This window comes from Manacus vitellinus, unplaced genomic scaffold (genome assembly GCF_001715985.3).
Source record: "Manacus vitellinus isolate BGI_N305 unplaced genomic scaffold, ASM171598v3 scaffold_63_pilon, whole genome shotgun sequence".
Classification (NCBI taxonomy): domain Eukaryota; kingdom Metazoa; phylum Chordata; class Aves; order Passeriformes; family Pipridae; genus Manacus; species Manacus vitellinus.
The window spans coordinates 49,149-64,466 of NW_021940711.1; the positions used below are offsets into that span (position 1 = coordinate 49,149).

At 46.8% G+C, this 15,318-nt stretch overlaps 2 protein-coding genes across 2 annotated transcripts in view; one reads left to right on the top strand and one right to left on the bottom strand.

Moving 5' to 3' along the window:
* Positions 1–5,363, top strand: part of GATD1 (glutamine amidotransferase like class 1 domain containing 1) — a 13,928-nt gene extending 8,565 nt beyond the window's left edge. Inside the window, exons 2-8 of the mRNA XM_029963782.1 lie at positions 735–832; positions 1,077–1,182; positions 1,763–1,870; positions 2,596–2,690; positions 3,827–3,920; positions 4,745–4,856; positions 5,295–5,363. Of these exons, the coding sequence (XP_029819642.1) occupies positions 735–832; positions 1,077–1,182; positions 1,763–1,870; positions 2,596–2,690; positions 3,827–3,920; positions 4,745–4,856; positions 5,295–5,334 (653 nt within the window). The 3' untranslated portion in view covers positions 5,335–5,363. The remainder of the gene's footprint in view (positions 1–734; positions 833–1,076; positions 1,183–1,762; positions 1,871–2,595; positions 2,691–3,826; positions 3,921–4,744; positions 4,857–5,294) is intronic.
* Positions 5,364–9,279: 3,916 nt separating this feature from the next.
* TALDO1 (transaldolase 1) lies at positions 9,280–13,654 on the bottom strand. Its single transcript, XM_018083391.2, has 7 exons — positions 13,487–13,654; positions 12,977–13,084; positions 12,276–12,407; positions 11,666–11,841; positions 11,317–11,514; positions 10,065–10,210; positions 9,280–9,514 (listed from the first exon to the last, which is right to left on the bottom strand). Exons 1-7 carry the CDS (start codon positions 13,543–13,545, stop codon positions 9,482–9,484), a joined length of 852 nt encoding a protein of 283 aa, XP_017938880.1. The 5' UTR covers positions 13,546–13,654; the 3' UTR covers positions 9,280–9,481.
* Positions 13,655–15,318: the final 1,664 nt, after the last annotated feature.

Below are 15,318 nucleotides of genomic sequence, written 5' to 3' on the forward strand. Positions count from 1 at the left end.
GGCGCTCGTCGGTGCGGTGTCCGCTGTACGCACCGTGTTCGGGCAGTGAGCTCCCGCGTGTGTTCGCTCCGCTGGCGGGGCTCGTCATCCGTGTGTGCGCCCCACGGCCGCCCTGGCAGTGGCCTGGCAGCTGTGTGTGTGCCGGTGCCCGCGGCCGAGCCCCGCGGTCGCAGCTGTGCCCTCCCCGCACCCGCTGCGGCTGTGCCTGTTCCCCGCACACGGACACCTGCGCTGCAGGTGCTGCCTCCGGGAGCAGCCGTGCTGGTTTGGCCCCCTGCGTGTGGCTTTAGTGGCTTCCAGCTGAAGGAGGGCAGGGTTAAATGGGATATGGGGAGAAATCCTTCCCTGTGAGGGTGGCGAGGCCCTGGCACAGGTTGCCCAGAGAAGCTGTGGCTGCCCCATCCCTGGGAGTGTCCAAGGGCAGGTTGGACGGGGCTTGGAGCAACCTGGGATAGTGGAAGGTGTCCCTGCCCATGGCAGGGGGTGGAATTTCTTGATCTTTTAAGTCCCTTCCAACCTAAACCATTCTGTGATTCTCTGATTCTATTCTTCAATACACAGCTCACCTGTAATGAATGTTGTACACTTATTACGTCTTATAATCACAGAATCATATAATCATAAAAAAAACCCCTCTAAAATTTAAAGCTTTTGAGATGAGCTTTTTAATGTGCTTTGCCAGATGAAGTGAGCTAGTGTGGCTGGGATTAAACTATCACTGTTGTTTCCTTAAGGTGTTGGAATCTGTTTTCCAGGTGTCTCAGCCCAGTCCTTCCTTCACTGCTTTACTCTGGCCAGCTCTGCTTTTAACCTGCAAGTTGCAACTCCTGGGGTGAGTAAAAATGGGCAAATGCTGTGATTTCAGTTTGGAGCCAGTTGATATCTTGATTGACTTGAGGGAAATGCACTCAAAGTTTGGCAGGAGGGAGAACTATTATAATGAATGAAGTAGGAAAAATGGAAAACTTGAGGTTTTTGAGAGCTGCAGCATCCCAAAGTCCCACATGTCTGTCCTTCAGGAAGTGTGGTGGGTGTCTGTGCAGGGATCCTGACCATGTGAACCGTGTTGTCCCCAGGGGAAGTCAATTGATTTCGTGGATGTGAACGAGGGCAACATGCGCTGGATCCAGGACTTCCGAATGAAATCCTACGCCAACCCCGCCAAGCTGGAGTCCATTGATGGTGAGACCTTCACCAGGGCACTGCCATCTCCGTTGTCAGGGGAACAGGTGCTGCCTAGGGCCAGGTTTTCAGGGAAGAACGACACAGGAAAGGCATAAAACTTGTGTTCTAAGAGAAGACCGTGGCAACTGCAGTTGTTTGTTTATTTTTCATTTAAGAGGTTATTTTTCATTTAAGAGGAAGTCCTGGCAACTGCCTTGTTTGCTTATTTATCTTGGCTTGGTAATTCTCTTAATGTATACAGTACATATCATCTCCATCTCTTGTATATATACACACACTACATTGTTACTGGTTAAAAATAAATATTTTGCTGAAGTGGAAGCTAGCAGACAGAACAGTTGTGTTGCCTGGGTAGGCACAGCTCATTAGAAATATGTTCCCTGCCCTAACAAGAACCTTTTTCTTTTCCCCTCATAGCTCTGTTAATTTCTTTAGTTCACTTTTGACTGCTCTGTGTGGGTTTGCTGATTTTTTTTTTGATTTTTTTTTTTTGTTTTCAAACCTGCAGTGTATTTATGGTCAGGCTTTTTTGTTTGTTACCTCTGTTATGATGAGCTCACGCTTTCCTCCTGCCCAGGGGCTCGGTACCACGCCTTGCTGATCCCAAACTGCCCTGGGGCTGTGACTGACCTTGCCAACAGCGGGTACCTGGCCAAGATACTGCAGCACTTCAGCACTGAGAGCAGTAGGTGAACGTCCTTGGTTGTTTTGGTAAATAAAATAGTGGTTCTGTGCTGTTCCTGCAGGACTCTTGCCTTCTAATGCCTTCAGTGTTTGTGTAGTTAAAGAGCATTCAGAGCTGGCAAGGAAAGCCAGTGTCTTAAAAGGGGGGGGGGAAACAAGTGTCTTAAAAGGGTCTTAAAAAAGGAAAGGAAACCTTAAAAGCCTCCCAAGGTGTCTGAAAAGGGGAGTCTTGAAGGAAAAAGGAGGTCTTAAAATATCTTAAAGCAATGCCAGTAGCTTTTCCAAGCTTGTCTCAGAAGAGGATTCCCTGCCTTACAGTGATACAGAAATGGCTCTGGGGAAATCATTGGGATTCAAGGTTCAGAGCCAAGTGTGGAATGTCCCAGGATCATCATTAAGGCTGGAGTTAATCAAGACTTTGGGTGTGCTTCATGTCTGAGCATCTGTGTTTCCTCTTTGCTGCTGTCTCTGAACTTGGAGTTAAAAGCTGTTAACTTCTTGCAGGACTGGGGCAGTTCCTATTCTCCCTCTTATTGTTATAATAATAATGATAATAAATCTTATTATAGACAGTAATTGTTACTGCAGTGTGCAGGAAAGCCCTTACAGCCCAAGAGAATATTAAGAGTGCAGTGTAAGTCTCCTGCAGGAGGGCAATGTCCTCACACTCTCCTGTGTTCTGACTGTTTGAAGATGTTCACAAATAGCTTTAATCTCTTCCCCTAGAGCCCATCTGTGCTGTTGGACACGGAGTGGCAGCTTTGTGTTGTGCCACCAATGAGGACAAATCCTGGGTTTTTCAGGGGTACAGCCTGACAGGGGTAAGTTGAGCTTCTGTCTGACTTGCTGTTTGGGGACTTCCCTTGCTGTGATTTCTGGTGGGTTTGGTCCTAACCTGAAATTCCCTAAGAATAAAAACCATCAGTTTGCTACGCTGAGTTTGTGCAGGATGTGGAGAGTTGTCTTTGACGAGGGGCCCAACACAGTGCATGGGGAGATTATCCCACTCTGACTGGCTTGTGGAGTGTTTTCCCTCTGACTGTGCAGTAAACTTCAAACTGAAGCACTAAAATGCTGGGAATTCCCACTGCAGCTCTTTGGATTCATAGCTGAGGACTTGTGAGAATTTTTTTTCCCCATGAATTCTAGGGTAAGTTATTTCTCAAGGTGCTGTTTCATTTTAAAAGGCAGAGGAAGTCATAGGAAAAAAGACAGAGGAAGCTTCAGGAAAAAGGCTGTTTGTACAAATTGGCTTGTAATTAAAATAGCCAGGTACTGCTGATAATTTATTTTATGTGCAGCCATATCTCTTACCTCACAGTCCATCTGTATGGCAGGTGTGCCAAGGTGATACAAATCTTTATAGTATGGCTTTTAGGGTTGAAAATTTACATGAAAAGTTAAGAAATCAAGATTTTTGGAGACAGATGCTATCAGTGTCCTTATGTACTTCTACTTCACTTATGGATTGTGCATGGATTGTAATAGTCCATGATGAAATGTATTAAAGTGTGATGTGGCCTAACTATAGTTGGTATGGAAACCATAAAATGACATTTCCTCCTGTGCATGTAAAAGCTGAACTGAGGGCTCTTAAATTTTTGTGTCTTTATTTATTTGTTTCCCATACTCCTTCTGAGGTGGATTACTGTTATTTGGGCACTACAAGTGGCACAGCATCTGTGTCCAGATGTTTGTGTCCCACAGCCAGACAGGTCTGCACTTCCCTGAGGTTAATCACATGTGCAGAAATTGTTTGGTGTTTGCTTTCAAGTGAGATAAAGGAAGTTTTCAGTTGGCTTCCTGCAGGAAATCCATCGAAGCTGCACGTGGTCATTTGGTTGGGAGAATCACAGAGGGAACAGGAATATGAGTTGCAGGGAAATGTGTGGGGTCTGCTTGGCTTTTTTTTCTGTAAAAAACCAGACAAACTTATCTCCTTTTGATCTTCTTTCAGCCCTCTGTATATGAACTGGTGAGGGAGCCAAACTTTGCCAGTTTGTCCATTATTGTGGAGGATTTTGTGAAGGATTCTGGAGCTACATTCAGTGGTATGTCACTCCTGGTGTCCAGGACTTCACACTTAGTGCCTGCCTTTTGCAAATGGGTGTTTGTGTGCCAGTTGTACCCAGCTGAGTGGGACTCTGCCAGGATATCTCATCTGCCATTCCCTAATTTATTAGTGATTTTTCAAGGCTGGGTTGGGTGGGGCTTTTGGAGCACCCTGGTGGAAGGTGTCCCTGCAAGGGGGTAGGACTGAATGAGCTTTAAGGTCCCTTCCAACCCAAACTAGGCTGGGATTCTATGATTCTGTCTGTAATGAGGTAACTTAAAAATTCTGGTTGGGGTACTGAGCAGTTGCTGGTGGATCTGAGCACACTGGGGTATTAAAATTGGCCAGAAAATCAGTATTTCATTTTTGTAGCATGGTATTACAACTAATGTCTTGCATAAGGATGGCAAGGTAATCAAAACTTTAAAATACATACTTTGAGGTCTTTGTAATGAAAATCTCTTGACTGTATGTGCCTTCCCCACCTGGTGCTCATCAAATCAAGGGGCCAGTCCTGTCCTTTCAGAAAAGGGTTTTTCTGGGGAAATCATTGCAGGATCAGGGGCTTTAGGCTGTCCCTGTGTGGGGTTAGGGATCAGCAGCCAGCAGGTGTGTCAGGTCAGAGCAGTTCCCTGTCGTGTCTGTGCTCTGTGCACTGACTCCCCCTGTTGTGTCTGTGCTCTGTGCACTGACTCCCCCTGTTGTGTCTGTGCTCTGTGCACTGACTCCCCCTGTTGTGTCTGTGCTCTGTGCACTGACTCCCCCTGTTGTGTCTGTGCTCTGTGCACTGACTCTCCCTGCTGTGCTCTCTCCCGTGCCCAGCCAGCAGCCCCGACGCTGTTCATGTCGTGCTGGACAGGCACCTGGTGACGGGGCAGAACGAGAATTCCACCCTCCCTGCCGTCCAGAACCTCCTGATTCTCTGCAATGTCAGGTGAGGCAAGATGGGGATAAGAACTGGGAACAGCCAGGGGTGTGAGCATCTTTTAGCTTCAGGAATATTGTCCCTCCAAAGAGGCTTTTGCCCTTGGTTAACTAATGAAGTGAGTGTCATTCTTGATCAAGCTCTTCAGGCAGTTGTGTCTGGTAGAAAGCATCTGATTATTTTAAAAAAGATGAAATTGTGGGGGGAAATGCATAGCTATAGTTGAAATGGTAAAATAAAATATTAAATAGGCTTCACTAAATATTTTTATTAGGAGAAACATCTCTTGTTTCTTGAGCTTTGGCAGGTTAGCATTGAGTCAGTTCTGATTGAGGATTCTGGGAATGAATGGACTTAATTCCTTTGGAAGTGGCTTGGCTGTTTGACTGTCACCTTGTCAGACAGAAGAGCACATGCAGATAACCCCAAAAATCTTCTCCTGCTCAGGGCCATGTGTGTTACAAGTCCTGTGCTGGCTGTGGACTAATGGGTCGTGTCGTGTCTGGCTGTGTTCCCTTCAGCAGGAAATGAAGGAGCAGGTCTCTTTGCAGATGGGATGGATGAAGAGCCAGCAGGCTGAGGATTTCCTTGGCTCTTGGATAAAACATCCCTGTGACTCCCTGTTGTGGCCTGGGAAGTGACTGTGACAGTGGAGTGGCCGTGTCAGGTTCTGTGTGTACCGAATGGATGAAGCAACTGTGACCCCCCCCCTTGCATTTTTGCTGCTGCATTTGCTCAGTGCTTCTCTAGACCCTCAGTCTGCAGGGGGGGGAACTGTCTTCTTGAAACCCATCCCACAGGTGGTGCTGTGAATACAAGTGGCTGAAGCTGGAGGCCTTGCTCTGGGTTGGCATTACACTGATGCACAGTGTGCCCTTTGTTCTCTTCCTTGCCCGTTCACATCCTTGGAATTGTGTTTTAAAAAAGTTTGCTCAGCGGATTTTTACGTGGTCTCCCAACTGGTTATTTGTTCCCCTTTGTGCTGCTTGTGTTGTGAATTTTGTTCTCTTTAAAATATTCCTCTCTGGGAGTACGTTGCTGCTGCCCCTTGCTGGAATTTCATGGACAAAAGGGACTAAAAATGCTGGCAGATAATGTGGATCACATCTGAGGAACCAGCTGCAGGCTGGAATCTGACCTTCTCCTTCCTTCTGACCTGCACGTGTGGCTTGAAGCTGAGCGTGGAAAGGAATAACCAGACTGAGAAGATTTTTTTCACTGTTGCAGGCTCAAACACACTAAATATATTGGAAAGTAGATAAATCAACTTTTAAGTAATTGATTTTTTCCTTCCCTCTTGGAATAGTGGGCAGCATTTCTACAGTGCTCTGAAGGGAAGGACCTTTGGACTTACATTTTTGTTTTCTTACTGGGGTAATATTGACTGTAACAAGTCATCAAGTCAAAGTAACCTTGTCTCTTCTGTAGAAACCCAAGTGTTTAGCTCTGTCTCAAGAATTTGGTGTGTTTTTTTTTTTAAAAGACCAACTGCTGTGGGATTTGCTGGGTCTTCTACTGTTACATTCTAGAGCCCAGCTCTAGAATTTAATTTTGAAATGGAAATTGGGCTCTGATAGAAATTATCCAATGGCTTTGATAAATCTTCATTCCTGGCAAGTCTTCTTAGGGATTTGATGCTGACACCTTCAGGGCACACTTTACATCTGGAAAGCCACAACTCGAGTGGGAAGTGGGAGTCTGAGTGGCCACAAGTCTGTATCTCCTGTAGGACTGTTTCCATGGGATTTTGCCAAAATCCATTGCACCTTTCACTGCTTGCCTGTAAAAATAGAATATTGATGTCTACCCCGTGTCCTGTTTTCATTTCTTACATGAGGTTCTGTCATGGATGGGCTGCCAGGTGAGCAAACAGCAGTCAGGCCACTGCAGACTTTGATCAGTTCACTACTGTGCTATTTTTTTCCCCTTATTTTGTGGCATCTGGGACCTGTTGGAACTGCTCTTTGTACCTCTGTTGGGTGGTAAACTGATGGACAAAGTACAGTGCCTGGAGATTTTGTGGTGCTTCCTTGTTCCTCCCACATGAGAGCAGACAGAGAGGAGTTTCTGTGTGTGTGTTTTCACTCTCTCCCATCACACAGACATTTTTATCTCCTCGGTGAGGAAGTTGCTCCTGGAAAACTGAGGGAGGGTTGAGGGATGTGTGCAGGTGTGTGCCAGCAGCTTCTGAGGTGGATCTGGATGGTGGGCTGGATTGTCACCTTTAGAAATCCTGCTGATGAATTGGGAGCCATTAGCATCATAGAGTCTTGGAATTAAGGTTGGAAAAGACCTTGAAGACCATCAAGCCCAAGTATCAGAGCAGCACTACCACTGTGTTCACCACTAAACTGTGCCCTCAAATGCCACATCCACACGTTTTTTTGGAACACTTGCAGGGATGGTGACTCCACCACTGCCATGGGCAGCCTGTTCCAATGCTTGACAACCCTGTCCATGAAGAAATTTTCCCTATTATCCAACCTAAAACTCCCCTGGCACAACTTGAAGCCATTAGTGATGGCAGCTTCAAGTTCTTGTACAGAATGACTAATTCTAGCCAGGGATTGGAAAAAAATTGTCATGAAAGGAGACTTCCTGTCCCAAGAGGTTGGAAAGGTTGAGTCTTTGGCAAGTATTACTGGCTCTGGGTGTGTCTAACAAAAGGTAAGGGCATTTTTAAATCAAGTTTTACAGGGTGTGTAGTGATTCTTTGGGATCTCTCCACAAACACACACTTTATTTCCTCCTCATTCCTGAGTCTAAGCTTGTCCTTGTGACTGTGAGAGAGAAAATCTTTCTGGGAGATGACAGACATCTGATTTCTTAATCTGAGGAGGTATGGGCATCTGGGAAACCCCTGAAGGGGTTTGTAAGCTGGGCTCAGACAGGATTCTGTGGGAGATCTCTTCATCTGAAGAGAGGCGAAGCTGAGGAAGAGTTAGGGAGGAAAGGTTCTTTGTGTGACTGACTGAAGAGCTGTAGAGGCTGAAGGTTCATGTGGTTGTTGGGTTTCTGCCCCATTTCAGGAAGGATGTAGATTTTTGTGGTTTAGCCCCGGAAATCAGGCACCTCCCAACATCCCCCTGTGCTGCAGGGAAGAGGAAACCCCAGTGCTGAGAGGGGAACACCAGCTGCCACCACAGCAGGTGAGGGACCCTGGGACACTTCAAGCATAACTTGTTCATCTCCTGCCCCCTCAGCTCCTGAGGTGGCTGTGGGTAAGTGGAGTAAGGTTTAACTGTGATTGAGGGACCTTGTCCTGCCTCTTTTTTTCCCCTTTCACTGCAGTATTTGACTGTCTCTTGGGCAACTTTGAGAACACCTGAGTTTAATTTGAGCCCCATGTTTAATTTGAGCCCAAACTTTGAGGTGACAGATTCCATGCTTTTAATGCTGGCTTGCCTTGGACAGGGAAAAGGTCAGCTCCCTTTGGACAGCTGTGCCTTCTGCCTGGCCCTGCTTCCCACCCCTGACACCTGCAGGGACAGAGGGGCTGGGTGAGTCCCCTGAGGTGGCTTCACCTCTCTCTGGCAGACTGGCACTATTCCCAGGGCAGGGCTGGGAATGCAGCCCCAGGTATCCATGTCTGGTTGTAGCTGGCTGTCCCTTTGTTCCCAGGTTGTTATGGATGTCCTGACAATAGTGCTGCTGTGTCACCCTGCTGTGAGTGAGCACTGGTTCCCTTGGCTCCTTTCCCTTGTGTTACTCAAGCTGGGTAGAGCACGTGTGTGTCAGTGTTGTAGCCTCAGTACTGTGTTTCTTCCCTTTTTAAAAAGTAAAGTTCAGGCAACTTTGTCAGGAAACAGTTAATTGTGTCTACCTATAAGCAGGAATCTCTTAAATTGTGAGATAACTGAGGTTGGAAAGGACCTCTGAGATCAGAGTCCAGCCATTCCCTCAGCACTGCCAAGGCCACCACTAACCAGTGTCCCCAAGTGCCCCATCCACATGGCTTTTAAATCCCTCCAGGGACAGGGAATCAGCCACTCCCCTGGGCAGCTGTGCCAGTGCTTAATAACCCTTCCAGAGTATAATATCCCTAATAATAACCCTAATATCCAATAAACATCCTCTGGCACAAATTGAGGCTATTTCCTTCTTGTCCTGTCACTTGCTCTTGTCTACTTCTCGTGGAACTGGGCCTACATAAACTAATAAGTTATATATATAATTTCCACATATGTATGTCTCATAAGAGTACCTGTGTGTTTTGTACCAAGAGGGGCTTTTGAAACCCGTGTTTTCCCTTTAAAAGTGCCTGAAATTCAAAACTGCTTTCTTCAATGTGGTAGGGCTGCAGACTGAACTGGGAGTTCAAGTATGAAAACTTAAGAAATTAAAATGCTCTCAGGTGGCTGCTGCAGCAGTGAACTGACCATGTTACAAGGCAGGCAGGTCTGGGTTAATTTGCATGTATTGACAAAAGTGCCACAAGGATTTGACGTTCTATTTGTCCCTTTGCAAATTGGTAAAAAGAAAAAAAGAACAACCCACAAAAACCAACCATGATACAGAAATCTATCCATACACAGCATGATACTTTTACAGGTAAGACATTTGTACATCCACTGAACCTCAGGTGATCTGCTCAGCCTGGAGCACTCAGGGAAATGCTTGGTTTCTCTTGCTTTTTACTTTCCATTTTCAGCACTGAACATTCGCTCCTGCAAAGAGAACAAACAAAGAGCAGCTGAGGAAGAGTCTGGGAACAGTGCAAGGAGTTGTCAGTCACCAAGTACTTAGAATCAGGTATGTATTTGTCCCCCAAACCCACACAGTTTGATGAATCCCATGTGAAAGCCTCTCCATAAATTGACAGGTGACTTTGACAGCAGATCTGTGCTTTCTCAGTGCCTCCAAGTACAAACATGATTTATCTCCAGCTCACTATGTGCAGATTATTTGTGTCTTGTGCTGCTGCTGACAGCTAATGAGTTTAGAATCAGACTTGAAGGACTCCTCACTTTGATAGTGGTGTTATCTTGATGAGCTGCCAGTCCAAACCCTGCCTGGGGCCCCAAACTGCAGGTGTGCCCACACCTGGCATTCACTTTTCTCAGCATGCAGTGAGGATTACCAAGCTCACTGAATTCAGGTGGCCTGTCCTACAGAACGTGTCCAAAAGCCTGATCAGACTTGCTTCAATCCTCGGCCACATCAAAGGGAACTGCAGGTTGGCTGCAGTGCCTGGGAGGGGCAGGACACAACACCTACCTTTAACATCCTTTCCAGCTTGACTGCATCTGCAGCGAACTTCCTGATCCCATCGGAGAGCTTCTCCACAGCCATCTGGTCCTCGTTGTGGTGCCAGCGGAATGCCTTCTCATCCAGGTGGATCTTCTCCAGGTCACATGCCTGAGCTGTGCAAGGGGAGCAGGAACAGAAACGAGCCAGGTGATTGGACTCTTAGCAAATTTAGGCTTCTGAGCACCTCTAGGTATTGAAAAATTCTGAAATACTTTCAACATGACTTGCTGCAGGAGCATAGTTTGGGATGTGAGACTGGAAGTGCTCCTGATATGGCTGAGGGGGGGCAGAGAAGAGGTGGAGAAAAAGGGTGATCTGGCTAATCAATTTGTCTTAAAACACAATGTATGTGTGTGCTGTTCCTGTACCTGCTGCTGAATGGCACAGCACTTTGAGGCCTGTTCTAGGGAATTATGCAACAGTCCTACAGCAGTGAGACGTTCTAAGCAAATATTCTGAACAATCAGGGCTTTATTTGGCAAGAACTAACAAAAGCTCGCTTGATAACAGGCCTCCAGGCCAGCCAGCACCCTGTGAGCAGCAACCCATGACTACAGCTGTGCAGAGCTTGTTTGCTGAGATGCAAAGCAGCATTTTAATGAGGCTACAGAAAAGGAAGAGTATCACAGAATCCTGGAACAGTTTGGGTTGGAAGGGACCTTAAAGCTCATCCAGTTCTACCCTGTCATGGGCAGGGACACCTTCCACTAGGCCAGGTTGCTCCAAGCCCTGTCCAACCTGGCCTTGAAGCAGTGCAATGGGAACAAACATTCAAAGCCATCTGGCACAGTGTCACTAGATCCAGTCACTCAGTCTTGTGTATGATTTCTGGAGGGAAAACACCTTTTGGCATGTCTAGAGATTAAGATTAAGCAAGTTTGGCATCTTTGCTAATATTCAGTGAAATTTCATCCCGAGCATATGGAGATAAACTTCCCTCTGCTCTCCCTGTCCCCTTGGGAGAGCTGCAGAGGATGGAAGCACATTCCAAACCCAGTGGACCCAAGACCCTAAAGGTGTGTCTGCAATTGTAGCAGTGATGCTGTAATGGGGCTACAGTATTTCCTTTTGAGGCTACAATATCTCCTTTAGGAAATCAGCCTGTCCCTAAAGCAGGATGGAATCGAGCACCACAGCGCTGAGTGGAACCCCGAACTCTTTTAACGTTCCAGAAGAAAGGGAGACTGAAGAAGCTGGTGTGACCCAGGAGGGGACTTACCCTCTTTCACACTGAGTGTGGGAGTTAACTTGATGTGCTCTTTGCTGAGCTCTGCCAGGAGTTTGGGTGAAATGGTGAGATAGTCACAGCCTGTGAGCGCTTTGATTTCACCCGTGTTCCGGAATGACGCGCCCATCACGATGGTTTTGTAGCCAAACTTTTTGTAGTAGTTGTAGATCTTGGTGACACTCTTCACTCCTAAAAGGGAGAAGCCAGCAACTTCAAGAATGATTCTAAGTGATTATTTAGAACAGGTTCAAACCAGCATTTTGTCGTAAGAGGGTTTATATGAGTAAACTGTTTGAATGAGTAGCTATTGGCATCTTAACAGTGTTAAATATGTGTTTACCTGGGTCCTCTGAAGGCTCATAGGTTTTCTTGTCTCCATTTGCAACATACCAATCCAGGATCCTTCCCACAAATGGGGAGATCAGAGTAACTCCAGCTTCAGCACAGGCAACAGCCTGAGCAAAGGAGAACAGCAAGGTCATGTTGCAGTGGATCCCATACTCTGCCTCCAGGACCCTGCAGACACAGGCTGGCTTAGAACAGCACTTCTCTCACCTACTGAATTTATATTCCTGTAACAAGCTGATAGGTTCAATCTCCTGAATTCCTCCAGTTGAGTTAGGAATGTGGCACAGTCGGTAAGCTTTGAGGTTTTAAGCTAACAGCAGATGTTTTGTGCTGCCGACTCTGCGTTATTAATGCTGTTCCTTGGGCCAAACGCAGCCAACTTAGCAGGATATTTCAGGAAACTGTGGCCTGGCCCTTGTATGAACACACTTTTCCTATTTCAACAGCAAGCTGTGGCAGAGCACCTTCCTTGCTGGTGCCAGACTTCCTCATGCCGTGCCTTCAGCAGTACTGTTTATCTAAGGTCAGAATGTGCCCGTCAGGTGCCTGTGGACAGGCAGGAGCATGCCATGAGTCAGCACACCAGCCACACAAAGACTTACTTGCCAGCCTGGATTCCTTCCCACGTCGAAGACAGCTTGATGAGAATCCGATCTTTACCAATTCCTGCTTCCTTATAGAGGTCGATGAGGCGCCTGGCCCTTTGAATCATTCCTTCCTTATCGAAGGACAACCTTTGGAGACAAGAGCAGGGCTGCTCAGATCATTTGTTTTATATGCTCCCCCCCAAGCCCCGTGGAAAAACATTGTCCTGTTTTTATCAGGACAAAAACGTGCCAGCAGTGGGTTTTTGTTCTAGGGTCCCTCCTGGACTCTGAGCCCCCCCCCCCCCCCAAGGAGGAAGTTTTTCATAATGAATTCAGAAGCTGAGCATTAAAAAAAAAAAATTGGCAGTGAGCAGGTTAACAGGCAAATCCTGTGCAAGTCTTGAAATAAACTGTTCAAACAGATCTCTTGCTAAATTGAGCAGATACAATCACAGAGAAAAGAATGAGCAAAACTAAGAGTGGAAGCACGAAGCTTCCCTGGCTTGAGAAACAAGAGGAGGATTACAAAAATCCAAGGTTGGTGTTACTTGTTTTTCTTACAGAGTTCTAGTCAAACTAAGGGGAAGCCACACTTCTAAATATTAACAATATAAATCCTGATAGTCTTCTAGGCAAGAGCATCTTTCTCCAGCTCATATCATGTCTCTTTTTCTATGTACAAATATCCAGGGTAACCCAGAGGGAAAAGAGCCAACCTTGCATCTACTTCTGTGGACACACGGCCGGGTATCCTCTTGAGGATTTCAGCTCCAAACAATACAAAAAGTTTGTCAGAAGCATTTTTGATCTGCTCCTCTTCTGACCTGAAAACCACAAGAAGCAAAAGCATATGGGAGGAAAAGAAAAAGGTACGTTTACGCTTTACCATGGATTTGAAGATCAAATTTCACAGCCTGTTTAACATCAAATTCCAGAGTTCAAATGAGCCACGTGTACTCTGCTCTGTGTCCTGCCCTCTGTTACTGCTGGCAGGATTAGCCTTTGGACATTATTTCCTATAAAGCTGCTGTTTTCCTGTGCAAGGAAGGCCATGTGTGAGCTGGTAAATAGGGAGGCACACATGGAATTTTTCTTTTGGTGTTGAGGCTTTTTTTGGGGCAGGAGACAAACCCACAAGTACGTGAGGGGGAAAGCCCAGTACGATGCTTGTGTAAATAAGGCATTTTAAACATAGGTCTCCTGAGATGAAAGCCCTCTTGACTTACCCACCAAGCTTTTTCCCATAGGCAACAGCATCATCCACGAGTTTCTGGTACACCGGCATCTGGGCCGCGCTGAGGATCAGGGACGGGTTGGTGGTGGCATCCAGGGGCTTGTACTCGTCGATGGCTGAGGAAGGAAAACCAGGCTGTTTAAAACAACCAGCCAGCCTCAGAAATGAGAAGGATTTTGCTCAGGTGGCTGAGGATGTGAACGCTTGTGGCTGTAGGGTCTGGTAATGACAGAGCACACCAGTGCTCAGAGGTGTTTGTGCCACAAAACACAGCAAACTTCAAATTTTATAAACAACAGGCATTGCCCAAAAGATACAGACTTGTAGAAATGATGAAGTGGTGCTGATTTCCAACTGTATCCCAGCCAGCATAGCTGAGCTTCAGGAATCACAGAAGGGAGTAAAGACCAGGGGATCTTCCCTTCTAGCAGTCAGGAATTCAGGCTCTTGTTTGTGTCCAAGGATAGGACCAGGACAGATGAACAGCAACTCTTCTTACTGCTTTTTAAACCTTTTCCAAATAGTTGTAGTTTCTCAATGTCCTTGTCATTTCCTTGTACTACCAGGCTTTCTTCTTTCCAGAACGTATTTGACCCTTTGTCTTACCTTAAGCCCTGGATTGCACCTATTCCAGGTGATGCCAAGTGTTTACCAAAGCAGGCTGTGACTGTTGTAATCACAGCCTGGCACCAGAGCCTGGCTGGGCAAACAGGGCAGAGCCTCTGCAGGCCCCTCAGCAGTTTCAACAACGCAGTTAAATGTCAAAAAATAACTTTTTTTTTTTTTTTTGCACAAGGGATGAACCCCCGAAGTTAGAGAGTGCAAACTGTACTGAAACTGTGCAACTGTATTGAAAATAAGTCTTGTTTTTCCACAGATCCCTCCCAGGCAACGATCAGGATCCTGGAGAGGTCCTTCAGAACTTTAATTCACGTGGACACAGCTTAAAATAGAGCAGCACCTCAGTGAAACTCCTGCTCTGTACTGAACCCAACGGGGAACCAGAGTCAGCAGAGACTGCACCTTCAGCAGAGCCAGGTGGGATTCTTGCCTTGTTTTGGGCTCTAAGAATGACCCCCAGGTAACAACAGGCAGCCAGAGGACAACCTGGGGGTGTCCTGCACAGGGCCAGGAGCTGGACTTAGTGATCCCTGTGGGATATTCCCTGGTCCTTCCTGCTGCCTGCACACCACCACCCCCTCGGCCACCACACGGTGTATTTTTTGTCTGAGCTGCCGCTGCCTCTTCCCTTCACCTTAAATTTACTGCCCTGAGACATCTGACAGTTCCCATGTGGGGTTGGTTATTATTACACATCCAGGATTAGGGATTACCAGGCCTGGGGAGGGCAGGACGGGATTCCAGAGCTGTTCTACGCCACCCAGAGATACTCAGGAGGGATTTTTTGGCTCTGATGGGCCAAGCAGGGCACTGGGCAGTGACAGCTTGGGGACAAATGGCTTTATAATGGAAGGCCACCTCCCCTTCTCGGAAAGGAGCACGCTGGCTCATTACCAGGAGATAAGGGGAACGAAAGCACTTTGGCATTATTTTTATGGAATCCTGGAATGGCTTGGGTTGGAAGGGACCTTAAAGATCGTCCACTTCCACCCCTTGCCATGGGCAGGGACAGCTTCCACTAGCCCTGACTGCTCCAAGCCCTGTCCAACCTGGCCTTGAGTTTGAAAAAACCCCAGAAAAGTCCCAAATCCAGACAGGTCGCTGGAAAAAAAAGCCCGAATTCAGAGCCCGGTTAGAGTGTGGCAGTTCTTACTGACAGCACGGGGAGCTGAGCGTGGGGGTTTGGGCACACTAGCAGAAAAT

Bases quoted from the DNA above. Each gene is read 5' to 3' on its own strand.
- TALDO1 (XM_018083391.2), bottom strand. From the start codon at position 13,545: ATGCCGGTGTACCAGAAACTCGTGGATGATGCTGTTGCCTATGGGAAA. The intron at 13,085-13,486 runs GTAAGTCAAGAG...TGTGGTTTTCAG, and splicing joins TATGGGAAAAAGCTTGGTGG to GTCAGAAGAGGAGCAGATCA. The intron at 12,408-12,976 runs GTTGGCTCTTTT...TTGTCTCCAAAG, and splicing joins TCCACAGAAGTAGATGCAAG to GTTGTCCTTCGATAAGGAAG.